We start from the raw sequence: 14,964 nt of genomic DNA, 5'->3' as shown, positions 1-14,964 counted from the left end.
AGCCCTGTGTTCTCTGTGCTATGCAAATTCCCTCTTGAGTATCATGTTGTCATTTTAATAGAATAATAAAGTATTCTATTCATCTTTGTATAAAAAAAATCTCTCCTACCCTCTTCCCCCCACCAAGGGCCACACTAGGGGCCCATTCCTGGTGAGTGCCCCCCTCTCCACCATCATTAACTGGGAGAGAGAGTTTGAGATGTGGGCCCCTGACTTCTACGTGGTGACCTACACAGGGGACAAGGACAGCAGAGCCATCATCAGAGAGAACGAGCTGACCTTCGACGACACGGCCGTACGGGGAGGGAGGAAAACCTTCAAACTGAGGGTGAGGACAGACGGGAGGGAGGGAGGGAAGGAGGGAGGGAAGGAGGGGAGGAGGGGGCAGAGGAACGACATGAGAGAAAGCTCAGATCTGTTCATCCCATCTTCTAAAAAATAAAAAAAATCAAATATCTGCTTCTGTTTCTATCTGTCCCTCTCCCTCTCTCCCCTCTCTATCCCCCCTCTATCCCTCCTCCTCTCTCTCTCTCCCCTCTATCCCCCCTCCTCCTCTCTCTCCTTTCCAGAGAGAAGCCCCTATAAAGTTCCATGTGCTGTTGACGTCCTATGAGCTGGTGACGATAGACCAGACCTCCCTGAAGTCTATAGACTGGGCCTGTCTAGTGGTGGACGAAGCCCACCGCCTCAAGAACAACCAGAGCAAGGTAGGCTGCACCTGTTTGGTTTTGTGTGTGTGTGTGTGCGCGTTTGTACTGTATATAACTTTGGCCAATCAGATCACGTCTCTCTATTCCTACTCCCCCGTCCTACACGCAGCAACTCAATAAGGAGACACCAACACAGAGAATAGTGAGGCGCTGGACAGAGGAGGCAGACTCAATGCTGCAGGACTGTTTTGAGAATACTGATTGGAATACGGTCCAAGATTCATCCACCCAGGACTCATCCATCAACATTGAGGAATATACACCGTCAGTCACAGGCTTCAATAGGAAATGTGTTGATGATGTTGTACCCACAATAAGAATCCAGACATACCCCAACCCGGTGGTGTAGTGGAGGGTATACGCAGGTATATGCCATATACCCACTTATTCTTCAGTGGGCATTGCTATATACTCACTTCTTAATCACCAGTAGCTCCATTCCACGTTCTACTGAATGAGGACATCTAGTTGAAAGCGTAGGAAGTGCTTCCAGATCCATATCTTATTTGCAAGTGGATAGGCGATGACTTAAAATTAGACATGTATTCAGAATTTCACTTCCTGTTTGGAAGATTGCCTGCCCTATGAGTTCTGTTATACTCACAGACATAAATCAAACAGTTTTAGAAACTTCAGAGTGTTTTCTATCCAATAGTAATAATAATATGCATATATTAGCAATCTAGGACAGAGTAGGATGAAGTTCACTATGGGCATGCAATTCATCCAAAGTGAAAATACTGCCCCCTATCCCCAACAAGTTTTAAGCAGGTTACCTTAGTGTTCTTGGGCACAGGGACTATGGTGGTATTACTGACTCAGACAGGGAGTAGTTGAACATGTCATTGAAGACATTTGCCAGTTGGTCAGGTCATGCTCGGAGTACACATCCTGGTAATCTGTTCGGCCCTCCGGCCTTGTGAATGTTGACCTGTTTAAAGGTCTTACTCACATCGGCTGCGGAGAGTGTGATCTCACAGTCGTCCGGAAACAGCTGAAGCTCTCATGCATGTTTCAGTGTTATTAGCCTCGAAGTGAGCATAAAAGTTATTTAGCTCGTCTGGTAGGCTCTTGTCACTGGGCAGCTCTCAGCTGTGCTTCCCTTTGTAGTCTGTAACAGTTTTCAAGGCCTGCCACATCCGCTGAGTGTCTGAGCCGGTGTAGTACGATTCGATCTTGGTCCTGTACTGACGCTTTGCCTGTTTGATGTTTCGTTGGAGGGCATAGCAACATGGGTGACTAACATGATTAGGATGATGCCTTTGGCTGCGAGACAACGAAACAAAGTTGAAAAAAACCAATAGAACACATATGAGGAAGTCTTTATAAAAAATAATTGCCTTCCTGTTTCTATGGTGGATTTTGGCTACATGCTACTTTGAAGCAAGGTAAGACATGCCTCATAATATGAAGTAAAACCAATTAAGGAACAGGTCAAATATAGCGATGCTAATGAAAGGCAAACCCATCTTCTGGTAGATTGAAAGGCTTTCCCAAAAACCTTCTCTATTAAATGTTAGCTAGATACAAAGTATCCTACCTGTCAGAAACAGATCATGATTATTTGCATAATTCCAGTGGCCTTTTCCTTTGCAAACTCCATCTCATGTGCTAGAAACATGCTAATCAAACAATAGTGCTAGGTGCCTGCACACGTGAAGTAAAGGGTAACTTTTTTTTTTAATCTAAGAAATGTTGATTTTCCCAGATCTCAAAGGTGGTCTCCTGATGTGGTTTAAGCATTGTTATTGACTTAGAACATACAATTATGTTGTTTTTCTGTTAAAAACCGTGTGACTTTGAGAACGAAAACCTGGAAACCTGGAAATTGGGTAAAATCTGTAACCTGTACATTTCTGACTCAGTTTATCAGTTTCAATAGTAGGCCTACTATTAGCCTACTGCATAGAAGAGCTTGGGTTGGTCTGACTGTGAAAGACCAATGTGGGATTTATCATTGTAGGTTCATAGTGTATGTAATTGTTTATCAACTTTTCAGACAGGGTGCCTTTCCTTTGCCGGACAGGGCGTTTGGAGAAAAATTGGCAAAATTTGAGTATACCTACTTTTCCAGGCGCCGCTACACCACTGCCCCAACCAAAAACCCTGGATGAACGGAGATATCCGTACAATGCTGATAGCCCGTACTGCAGCATTCAATGTCAGCAGAACGAACCCCGATGACTTGGTGGCACGCAACGCGTACAAGGCGAGCAGCTCCGCAAATCCATTAGGGACGCGAAAGGCAATACAGACTCAAACCTTGAATTGACGTTCGACAACTCAGACGCACTCCGTATGTGGCAAGGACTACACACTACCAAAGACTACAAAGGCAAATCCAGCTGTGAGGTGCCCACCGAAGCCTCCCTCCCAGACGAGCTCAAGACAGTCTATGCTCGCTTCGAGGCAGACAGTGCTGAGCCATCCAGGAAAACTCTTGCTGCTCCAGACGACCAGGTGCTTTCACTCTCCGAGGGCGACGTGAGGAAAACTCTCAAACGAGGGAGTACTCCCAAAGCCCCTGGCCCAGATGGCATCCCTGGCTGTGTCCTCAGTGTGTGCTGACCAGCTGGCAGGCGTCTTCTCGGACATCTTCAACCTGTCCCTCTCCCTGGCTGCAGTCATCACCTGCTTTAAGGAAAGGCACCATCGTGCCCATAAAAAACAAGGTGACATGCCCAAATGACTTTCGCCGTCGTGCTCGCCCCTGTCCTCACGAAGTGCTTCGAGAGGCTGGTCATGCCCCACATCAAGGTCAGCATGCCAGGCACACTGGACCCACTCCAATTTGCCTACCGCTCCAACAGATCCACGAAAGATGCCATTTCCATTGCTATTCACATGGCTGTAACACATCTGGACAAGAGGAACACATATGTGAGAATGCTGTATATTGACTACAGTTCAGCATTTAACACTATTGTTCCCTCCAAACTCAATACCAAGCTCAGAGCCCTGGGTCGGACACCACCCTCTGCAACTGGATCATGGATTCCTGACGGGCAAACCACAGGCTGTGAGGATTGGCAACAACACCTCCCACACACTGACTCTTAACACAGGTGTTCCCCCAGGGTGTGTCCTCAGTCCTCTGCTGTACTCCCTGTTCATCCACGACTGCGTGGCTTTGCACGACACCAACTCCATCATCAAGTTTGCTGACGGCACCACGGTTGTAGGTCTGATAACCAACAACGACGAGTCAGCCTATAGGGAGGAGGTAAGTGAACTGGCATTGTGGTGCCAGGACAACAATCTCTCACTCAACACCAGCAAAACAAAGGAAGTGATTGTTGACTTCAGGAAGCAGAGGAAACATTCCCTGATCCACATCACCACGACTACAGTACAGAGAGTCAAGAGTTTTAAGTTCCTCGGCGTCCACGTCACCGAGGACTTGTCATGGACCAACACCACCACCACCATTGTCAAGAGGGCGCAACAGAGTTTCTACTTCTTAAGGCGGCTGAAGAAATCCTCTCCAAATACTACCGCTGCACCATCGAGAGCGTCCTGACCTGTTGCTTCACGGCCTGGTATGGGAATAGTTCCGTCCACGACCACAAGGCCCTCCAGCAGATGGTGAAGCTGACCCAGTACATCACTGGGACCGTGCGTCCACCCATCCAGGATATCTACTTGAAACAGTCACCTGAGGAAGGCCCACAGCATAATCAAGGACCCCACACACCCCAGCCACAAGCTGCTCAAACTAAACATGACGCTAACAATAGTGCTAACACGCAACTATCCATAGTCAAGATCCCACAAAGCACAAAAGGGAAATGGCTGCCTAAATATGATCCCCAAGCAGAGACAACGACAAACAGCTGCCTCTGATTGGGAACCATACCTGGCCAACATAGAAACATAATCCCCTAGATGACCCACCTCTAGTCACATCCCGACCTAACCAACATAGAGAATAAAAAGCTCTCTATGGTCAGGGCGTGACAATGCTACACACACTTCACAGTTGGTGCTACCAGACTCTTATTATACTGCTCAATTTATACAATTGCCCCCCCATCCCCCTTTCCCCAATACACGTGTATATATTGGACTATAAATTGTGCCTTCCTGTATTATACTTATGCCTGTATTATACTTATGCTAAAATGTTTATTCTATTCTACTGAGTTATTTACTTTATGCTCGCATTCTTATCTTTCATTATTTCTTATTGTTGTTGCATTGTCGAGAAGGAACCTGCAAGTAAGAATTTAATTTCATTGGCCGTGTGCGCGATGTATACGAGTAGTATACAGTACAGACTCAAACTTGAATTGATGTCCAACAACTCAGACTCACTTCGCATGTGGCAAGGACTACAGACTATCACAGTCTACAAAGGCGCATCCAGCTGTGCGGTGACCACTGAAGCCTCCCAGACGAGCTCAACACATTCTATGCTCACTTCGAGGAAGACAATACCGAGCCATACAGGAAGACTCTCGCTAATCATGAAACCTGAAAACTTCACAAATAGAATTTGAAACCTTACAGAATTTCCTCTTGAAAGACAATGAACGTCAACAATCAAGCAATCGTTGAATCAATCAATGAATTATTGCTTGTGTTTTCTCTCCTCAGTTCTTCAGACGTCTGAATGACTATACGATTGACCACAAGCTGCTGCTGACTGGTACTCCTCTACAGAACAACCTGGAGGAGCTGTTTCACCTGCTCAATTTCCTCACTCCCAACCGTTTCAAGTAGGGGAACACACGCACACACATATTCACATAATGGCTGCGTTCACACAGACAGACTAATTCTGATCTTTTGCCACTAATTGGTATTTTGACCTATCAGATCAATAATTAGGCCAAATATCAGAATTGGGCTCTCTGTGTAAACACATACACATAACATGTACATATAGACTGACACCGACTTGGACGTATGTGAATGTATAGATGCAGACACTCCTAGGCTGCGTTTAGACAGGCAGCCAAATTATGATCTTTTTCCCCCACTAATTGGTCTTTTGACCAATCAAATCAGCTCTGAAAAAGAGCTGACGTGAAAAGATCTGATGTGATTGGCTAAAACACATATTAGTGAATACGAGCTGCTTGTCTAAACGCAGCCATATATGCAAGCAAACCACTCACACACAACACAGCCATGCATCTCTACTTCTATTTGCATATTTTCAACCTAAATAGCCTCCATTCACCAGACATCCTTTCACTCTCTCTCCCTCCCTCTGTAGTAATCTGGAGGGGTTCCTGGAGGAGTTTGCAGACATCTCCAAGGAGGACCAGATCCAGAAGCTCCATGACCTGTTGGGTCCCCACATGTTGAGGAGGCTGAAGGCTGACGTCTTCAAGAACATGCCGTCCAAGACTGAGCTCATCGTACGAGTGGAACTAAGCCCCATGCAGAAGTAAGGAGGAGCGGGGTGTAGAGAGAGTGGGAGAGGGGTGGGGGAGGATGCATGGAGGGAGAAAGGAGAGGAGAGGGACGAAAGGACAGGAATAGTGAAAGAGAGGGAAGAGAGGAGGGAAAGGCGTATGGTTGATAAAGAGATGGAAAAAGAGAGAGTGAGGGAGTAGTTAACAAAATAATCATAAAAATAATCACACACTAACTGTGTCTTTCTTCATTGATGTATTAAAAAAGGAAATACTACAAGTTGATTCTGACGAGGAACTTTGAGGCTCTGAACTCTAAAGGAGGAGGTAACCAGGTGTCTCTACTCAACATCATGATGGACCTGAAGAAGTGTGCCAACCACCCCTATCTCTTCCCCGTCGCCTCCATGGTAACTATGATCATAATGATACACTGAGTGTACAAAACATTAGGAACACCTGCTCTTTCAATGATTGACTGACCAGGTGAATCAAATCATATCAAATCGAATTTGTTGGGGCGGTATGCGAATTGGAGTGGGTCTACGGTTTTCGGGATGATGGTGTTGATGTGAGCCATGTCCAGCCTTTCAAAGCACTTCATGGCTACTAACATGAGTGCTACGGGTCTGTAGTCTTTTCGACAGGTTACCTTCACTTTCTTGGGCACAGGGACTATGGTGGTCTGCTTGAAAGATGTAGGTATTACAGACTCGGTGAGGGAGAGGTTGAAAATGTCAGTGAAGACACTTGCCAGTTGGTCCGCACATGTTCTGAGTACACGTCCTGGTAATCCGTCTGGCCCCGTGGCCTTGTGAATGTTGACCTGTTTAAAGGTCTTGCTCACATCAGCTACGGAGTGCGTGATCACACAGGCATCTGAAACAGCTGGTGCTCTCATGCATGTTTCAGTGTTGCTTGCCTCGATGCGAGCATATAAGGTATTTAGCCAGTCTGGTAGGCTTGCGTCACTGGGCAGCTCAGGTCTGAGTTTACCTTTGTGGTCCGTAACACTTTGCAAGCTCTGCCACATCCGACGAGTGCCGGAGCCGGTGTAGTAGGATTCAATCTTGGTCCTGTATTGACACTTTGCCTGTTTGATGGTTCATCTGAGGGCATGGCAGGATTTCTTATAAGCTTCCGGATTAATGTCCCGCTCCTTGAAAGCGGCAGCTCTAGCATTGAGCTCGGTGCAGATGTTGCCTGTAATCTATGGCTTCTGGTTGGGATATGTACGTACAGTCACTGTGGGGACAATATTGTCAATGCACTTATTGATGAAGCCGGTGACTGAGGTGGTATACTCCTCAATGCCATTGGATGAATCGCGGAACATATTCCAGTCTGTGCTAGAAAAACAATCCTTAAGCTTAGCATTCGCGTCATCTGATCACTTCCGTATTGAGCGAGTCACTGGTACTTCCTGATTTAGGTTTTGCTTGTAAGCAGGAATCAGGAGGATAGAATTATTGTCAGATTTGCCAAATGCAGGGCGAAGGAGAGCTTTGCATGTGTCTCTGTGTGTGGAGTAAAGGTAGTCTAGAGGTTTTTTTCCTCTGGTTGCACATGTGACATGCTGGTAGAAATTAGATAAAACGGATTTAAGTTTGCCTGTATTAAAGTCCCCGACCACTAGGAGCGCCGCTTCTGGATGAGCATTTTCTTGTTTACTTATGGCCTTATACAGCTCATTGAATGCGGTCTTACTGCCAGTTTCGGTTTGTGGTGGTAAATAGACGGCTATGAAAAATATGGTAAATAGAGTGGTCTACAGCTTATCTTGGTAGATAGTGTGGTCTACAGCTTATTATGTTGTTCTCTACCTCAGACAAGCAATTCCTCGAGCCTACCTTAATATTAGACATCGCGCACCAGCTGTTATTTACAAATAGACACAAACCCCCAACCCTACCAGACGTAGCTGTTCTGTCCTGTCGATGTACGGAAAACACAGCCAACTGTATATTATCTGTGTCGTTATTCAGCTACGACTTGGTGAAACATAAGATATTACAGTTTTTAATGTCCCATTGGTAGGATAGTCTCGAACAGAGCCCATCCAGTGTTTTCTCCAGTGTTTGCACGCTAATAGAACAGATGGTAGAGGTGAGTTACCCTCTTGCCGACAAATTCTCACAAGGCACCCTGATCTGCGCCCCCTGTATTTCCTTATATTCTTCATGTGAATGACAGGGTTTTGGGCCTTGTCTGGGAGCAACATTATACTCTTCGTGTCAGACTCATTAATTAAGGTGAAAGCTATGGTCCCTTGTTGATGTCACCTGTTAAATCCACTTTAATCAGTGTAGATGAAGAGGAAGAGACAGGTTAAAGAAGGATTTTTAAGCCTTGAGACAATTGAGACATGGATTATGTAAGTGTGCCATTCAGACGGTGACTGTGCAAGACAAAATATTTAAGTGGCCTTTGAACGGGTTATGGTAGGAGGTGCCAGGCGCATTGGTTTCAGTGTGTCAAGAACTGCAATGCTGCTGGGCTTTTCACTCCTATCAGTTTCACGTGTGTACCAGTAATGGTCCACCACCCAAAGGACATCCAGCCAACTTGACACAACTGTGGGAAGCATTGGAGTCAACATGGGCCAGCATCCCTGTGGAACGCTTTCAACACCTAGTACTCCATGCCCTGACGAATTGAGGCTGTTCTGAAGGCAAAAAATGGTGCAACTCAATATTAGTGTATATTATCTTAAGTCACATTTTCAACAGTAAGGACACTGTAATTCACCTCTGAATTGCAAAACGGTGACACATTCTGGTAGGTTTGAGTAGTATAGCTACAATTGTATTCAGCCTATTATTTCAGTCTAAGGGGGGAAAAAACCTAGGAATATGCATTAATGTAAACATGACCACAAATGTTCATGGAAATGAAAGAGTTTACGTTCTTTCAGTTATTCAAGTTCAATAAAGAAGTTATATCTATATATAATGTATGAGTTATATGTCATCACATGGCCATGGTGTGTTGTCTTTACCGTGGTATTAGGAAGCCCGCAAGACGGCGAGCGGAGCGTACGAGGGCATGGACCTCACAAAGGCTTCTGGGAAACTGACTCTGTTGCAGAAGATGATGAGGAAACTGAAGGACCAGGGACACCGGGTGCTAGTCTTCTCACAGGTTGGTACACACATGCAAATACAAACATGCGCGCTGTTAGCACTTCCGTAACCATTTCTCTTCTCTCTCCTGCTCTCCTCCCGCTCTCCTCCCTCTCTCCTTCCTCCCTGGTAGATGACTAAGATGTTGGACCTGTTGGAGGACTTCCTGGACTTTGAGGGTTATAAGTACGAGAGGATCGACGGAGGAGTCACAGGAGCTCTGAGACAGGAGGCCATAGACAGGTTCAATGGTGAGGCAGACGCTCAGTCTACTGCAGGTTCTAGAAACAAATACAAATATTTCCATTTAGATGAAAGGGAACATTGTGATTTTTTTCCTTCTCATTATCAGTGTCTAATCCAATTTATTTCTCTCCCCCATCTCACTTTCTGTATCTCCTTCTCTCTCTCTTTCCCTCTTTCTCACTCTCTCAGCTCCTGGTGCTCCTCAATTCTGTTTCCTGCTGTCCACCAGGGCAGGGGGTCTGGGTATTAACCTGGCCACAGCAGACACTGTTGTCATCTTCGACTCAGACTGGAACCCCCACAATGACATCCAGGTAGACTGTCACTTGAATGTTGAAATAATTTCCATTATCGAGAAAAAAAGAAGTTTTAAGGACATTCATGTAGAATTTACATACATTTCCATGCACTTAATGCACTTTTGCTCTTTAAACATACAAACAGTAAATAAATGGCTAATCTGCCTTTGCCTTCCATCCTGCTAGCTAACGTTTAATCGCTGGTAAATAAATGGGACGAACAGAAAGCACGTATATACCTACCAACGGGACATTAAAAACTGTAATATCTTATGTTTCACTGAGTCGTGGCTGAACGACGATATTAAGAACATACAGCTGGCGGGTTATAAACTATTGGCAGGATAGAACAGGAGCCTCTGGTAAGACATGGGGCGGGGGCCTATGCATATATGTAAACAACAGCTGGTACATGATATCTAAGGAAGTTTCTAGGTTTTGCTCGCCTAGGTAGAGTATCTCATGATAAGCTGTAGACCACACTATCTACCTAGAGAGTTTTCATCTGTATTTTTTGTAATTTTCTACATACCACCACAGACCAATGCTGGCACTAAAACCGCACTCAATGAACTGTATACCGCCATAAGCAAACAGGAAAACACTCATCCAGAGGCGGCTCTCCTAGTGGCCGGTGAATTTAATGCAGGGAAACTTAAATCAGTTTTACCTCATTTCTATCAGTATGTTAAATGTGCAACCAGAGGGAAACAAATTCAAGACCACCTTTACTCCACACACAAAGACGTGTACAAAGCTCTCCTTCCCCATCCATTTGGAAAATCTGACCATAAGTATATCCTCCTGATTCCTGCTTATAAGCAAAAATTAAAGCAGGAAGCACCAGTGACTCGGTCTATAAAAAAGTGGTTAGATGAAGCAGATGCTAAACTACAGGACTGTTTTTCTGGCACAAACTGGAATATGTTCCGGGATTCTTCCGATGGCATTGAGGAGTAACCCGGAAGCTTATAAGAAATCCCGCTAGGCCCTCCGACGAACCATTAAGCAGGCAAAGCGTCAATACAGGACCAAGATCGAATCGTACTACACCGGCTCCGATGCTCGTCGGATGTGGCAGGGCTTGCAAAATATTACAGACTACAAAGGGAAGCACAGCCGAGAGCTGCCCAGTGACACAAGCTGACCAGACGAGCTAAATAACTTTGATGCTCGTTTCGAGGCAAGTAACACTGAAACATGCATAAGAGCATCAGCTGTTCCGGACGAGTGTGTGATCACGCTCTACGCAGACAATGTGATTAAGACCTTTAAACAGGTCAACATTCACAAGGCTGCAGGGCCAGACGGATGTCCAGGACGTGTACTGCGAGCATGCGCTGACCAACTAGCAAGTGTCTTCACTGACATTTTCAACCTCTCCCTGTCTGAGTCTGTAATACCAACATGTTTCAAGCAGACCACCATAGTGCCTGTGCCCAAGAACACTAAGGTAACCTGCCTAAATGATTACCGATCCATAGCACTCACGTCTGTAGCCATGAAGTGCTTTGAAAGGCTGGTCATGGCTCACATCAACACCATTATCCCAGAAAACCTAGACCCACTCCAATTTGCATACTGCACCAACAGATCCACAGATTATGCCATCTCTATTGCACTCCCCACTGCCCTTTCATACTTGGACAAAAGGAACACCTATGTGAGAATGCTATTCATTGACTACAGCTCAGCGTTCAACACCATAGTGCCCTCAAAGCTCATCATTAAGCTAAGGACCCTGGGACTAAACACCTCCCTCTGCAACTGGATCCTGGACTTCCTGACGGCCGTCCTCAAAGGGTAAAGGTAGGTAACAACACATCCGCCACGCTGATCCTCAACACAATGGCCCCTCAGGGGTACATGCTCAGTCCCCTCCTGTACTCCCTGTTCAATCATGACTGCACGGCCAGGTATGACTCCAACACCATCTTTAAGTTTGCTGATGACACAACAGTGATCACAGACAACGATGAGACAGCCTATAGGGAGGAGGTCAGAGACCTGACAGTGTGGGGCAAGGACAGCAATCTCTCCCCCAATGTGATCAAGACAAAGGAGATGATTGTGGACTACAGGAAAAGGAGGACTGAGCACGCCCCCATTCTCATCGACGGGGCTGTAGTGGAGCAGGTTGAGAGCTTCAAGTTCCTTGGCGTCCACATCACTAACACACTAACATGTTCCAAGCACACAAAGACAGTCATGAAGAGGGCACGACAAAACCTATTCCTCCTCAGGAGACTGAAAGATTTGGCATGGGTCCTCAGATCCTCAAAATGTTTTACAGCTGCACCATCGAGAGCTTCCTGAGTGGTTGCATCACTGCCTGTTATGGCAACTTCTCTGCCTCCGACCGCAAGGCACTATTCCCCCCTATTCTACACTGCTGCTACTCTCTGTTATTATCTATGCATAGTCACTTTAATAACTCTACCTACATGTACATATTACCTCAATTTCCTCGACACCGGTCCCCCACACATTGACTCTGTACCGGTACCCCCTTTATATAGCCCTGCTGTTGTTATTTACTGCTGCTCTTTAATGATTTGTTATTCTTATCTCTTACTTTTTTTAGGTGTTTTCTTAAAACTGCATTGTTGGTTAAGGGCTTGTAAGTAAGCATTTCACTGTAAGGTCTACTACACCTGTTGTATTCGGAGCATGTGACATATACAATTTGATTTGATTTAATGGTTAATTCCTTAATCCCTTTTCTTTCTCCCTCATTCTGTGTCCATTCCCTACCTATCTCACTCTTTCCTCCCTCCTCTTCTCCCTCCTTCTCCCTCACAAGGCATTCAGTCGCGCCCACCGCATCGGGCAGGCCAACAAGGTGATGATCTACCGTTTTGTGACCCGTGCCAGTGTGGAGGAGCGCATCACCCAGGTGGCAAAGAGGAAGATGATGCTGACCCACCTGGTGGTGAGGCCCGGCCTGGGCTCCAAGGCTGGATCCATGTCCAAACAGGAACTGGACGACATCCTCAAGTTCGGCACCGAGGAACTCTTCAAGGACGAGATCGAATGTAAGTGACATTTGTTGATTGGTTTGATTTGATTGATGATCGATTGTGGGGGATGGGAGGAGGATAGGAGAAAGGGGGAGGGGGAGTTGGAAGGATAGAGGAGGAGGATGGAGGGATTTCAGAGGAAGAAATGCAAGGATAGGACATTTATTTCGGGTATATGTTTAGATGTCAGAGATTTAGGAGAATTCTGTAATATACATTGCATTTTGGGGGTTGTTACGTACATCTTTAAATAGATCGATTTTAGTCACATCCTAATCTGTGTTTCACCACCGTTTCCTATTCCCCCAAAGTCCTCTCACCACCACGTATGTCCCCTCTCTCTCCTATACGCTGTCCAGCGGGGGACAACAGGGATGATGAGGGCAGTGTGATCCACTATGACAGCTCAGCCATCGAGAGACTGCTGGACCGGAGCCAGGACGCTACAGACGACACAGACATGCAGAACATGAACGAATACCTCAGCTCCTTCAAAGTGGCCCGCTACATGGTTCGAGAGGAGGATAAGGTGAGAAAGGGAAGGAGGGAGAGAGGGAAGGAGAGAGAGAGGGAAGGGAGAGGTGAGGTTTTGGGGGGAGCAGTTGGGGAATACCTCAGCTCCTTCAAAGTACCTGGCTACATGGTTTGAGAGGATAAGGTGATGTACAGAGAGAGCGATGGAAAAAAGCTGTTGGAGAGAGAAGTGATAGATAACATTACTGTTTTTGTACGCTTTAATGTATACAAAAATGTGTATGGCACTTTAGTGTACTTTTAAAAATATTTATCTATGTGTTAACTGTTAACACTGTCCATTGAGCTATTATATGGGTTTATAAGTAGATTGTATCACACTGGTTGTATGTAAACTTTACTTCCATGTTCTTGCATGCGTGTATACAGATTGAGGAGGTGGAGCGTGAGATCATTAAGCAGGAAGAGTGTGTGGACCCAGAATACTGGGAGAAGCTGCTGAGACATCACTATGAGCAACAACAGGAGGACCTGGCTAGTAAACTGGGCAAGGGCAAGAGGAACCGCAAGCCTGTCAACTACAACGACGCAGCACAGGAGGACCAAGGTAGGTAGTTGGGAACCGTCAGTCCTGGTTGTCATGGAGATGGATGGAGGTGTCGTTTATGTTATTAGCATGCATCACTATGACAACATGGGCCATTTTGTACTGTCACACCTTAGGCATTCTGAATAACTTCTTCTTCTTTTTTATAATTAAAGAAGGGTTGGACTCCTCCTACTTTGTATTGGCCCATATATTGGTTCATCCATGATTGTTTTAAATTAAAGCTGTGCTCTTTGCTAGAATTAGATCATGTAATATGGTCTCTGTGCTATACGTTAGGTATTGCTAAAGTCTTGCTAATGGTAGCCGCATGGGGCCAGTGGGCCTAGCCTATTGACGGTACACCATGTGCTGTTTCAGAGTGGCATGCTGGTATTTCAGATAACCAGTCCGAGTACTCTGTGGGCTCTGAGGAGGAGGATGAAGACTTCGATGAGAGGCCAGAAGGTATGCCTAAGTACACAAGGCACAAACACATTTGGAATGAAGCCTCTTCTGTTGAATGTGCTGGGATGGATCACGTGTTAAACTCCTGTCCTCGACGGCCGAAGGTCTGCTGGTTTTAGCTCCTCCCTTGTACTTGATTGATTAGTAAGGAACTCCCCTCACCAGGTTGTCTAGGGCTATTTGGACAGAAGTTGAAAGGAAATAACGAAAACCAGCAGACACACAGCCCTCCAGGAATTGACTTTGACACCCCTGTAACAGATGGATGATTAGATTTCAGATGTTATGGCTGCTTCACTCAAGTACCATAATGACTACGCTGCTTACTCTCCTGATTTCCCCTCTCTCTCTCTCTCTCTCTCTCACCCCCCCTTCATATTCTCTCTATCTTCGTCCAGGTTCTCGCCGACAGTCCCGTCGCCAGATGAGGAACGAGAGAGACAAGCCACTTCCCCCCCTGTTGGCCAGAGTAGGGGGAAACTTGGAGGTTAGAGACAACAACTTATCTGCTATTCTTGTTGACATAAGAATTTATACATTCTGTATAGGGGTTATGGATATTATACAGTTGATGTCGGAAGTTTACGTACACCTTTGCCAAATACATTTAAACTCCGTTTTTCACAATTCCTGACATTTAATCCTCGTAAACATTCCCTGCCTTAGGTCAGTTATG

General features: G+C 45.7%; 1 protein-coding gene across 5 annotated transcripts in view; it reads left to right on the top strand.

Annotated features, from left to right (window-relative positions):
• LOC112261002 (chromodomain-helicase-DNA-binding protein 3) overlaps positions 1-14,964 on the top strand; it is a 53,375-nt gene that overhangs the window by 13,188 nt on the left and 25,223 nt on the right. For 2 of the 5 annotated variants that reach the window (XM_042328331.1, XM_042328330.1), the window contains exons 15-27: positions 128-328; positions 570-707; positions 5,307-5,428; positions 5,932-6,105; positions 6,342-6,483; positions 9,083-9,214; positions 9,329-9,446; positions 9,631-9,755; positions 12,544-12,775; positions 13,072-13,289; positions 13,664-13,841; positions 14,202-14,288; positions 14,687-14,775. In XM_042328331.1, coding sequence (XP_042184265.1) covers positions 128-328; positions 570-707; positions 5,307-5,428; positions 5,932-6,105; positions 6,342-6,483; positions 9,083-9,214; positions 9,329-9,446; positions 9,631-9,755; positions 12,544-12,775; positions 13,072-13,289; positions 13,664-13,841; positions 14,202-14,288; positions 14,687-14,775 — 1,956 coding nt within the window. The remainder of the gene's footprint in view (positions 1-127; positions 329-569; positions 708-5,306; positions 5,429-5,931; positions 6,106-6,341; positions 6,484-9,082; positions 9,215-9,328; positions 9,447-9,630; positions 9,756-12,543; positions 12,776-13,071; positions 13,290-13,663; positions 13,842-14,201; positions 14,289-14,686; positions 14,776-14,964) is intronic. The other 3 variants (XM_042328332.1, XM_042328334.1, XM_042328333.1) reach the window with 3 other exon arrangements.

Source organism: Oncorhynchus tshawytscha, linkage group LG10 (genome assembly GCF_018296145.1).
Source record: "Oncorhynchus tshawytscha isolate Ot180627B linkage group LG10, Otsh_v2.0, whole genome shotgun sequence".
In the NCBI taxonomy this organism is placed as follows: Eukaryota; Metazoa; Chordata; class Actinopteri; order Salmoniformes; family Salmonidae; genus Oncorhynchus; species Oncorhynchus tshawytscha.
This window is presented reverse-complemented; position numbering and strand designations above follow the sequence as displayed.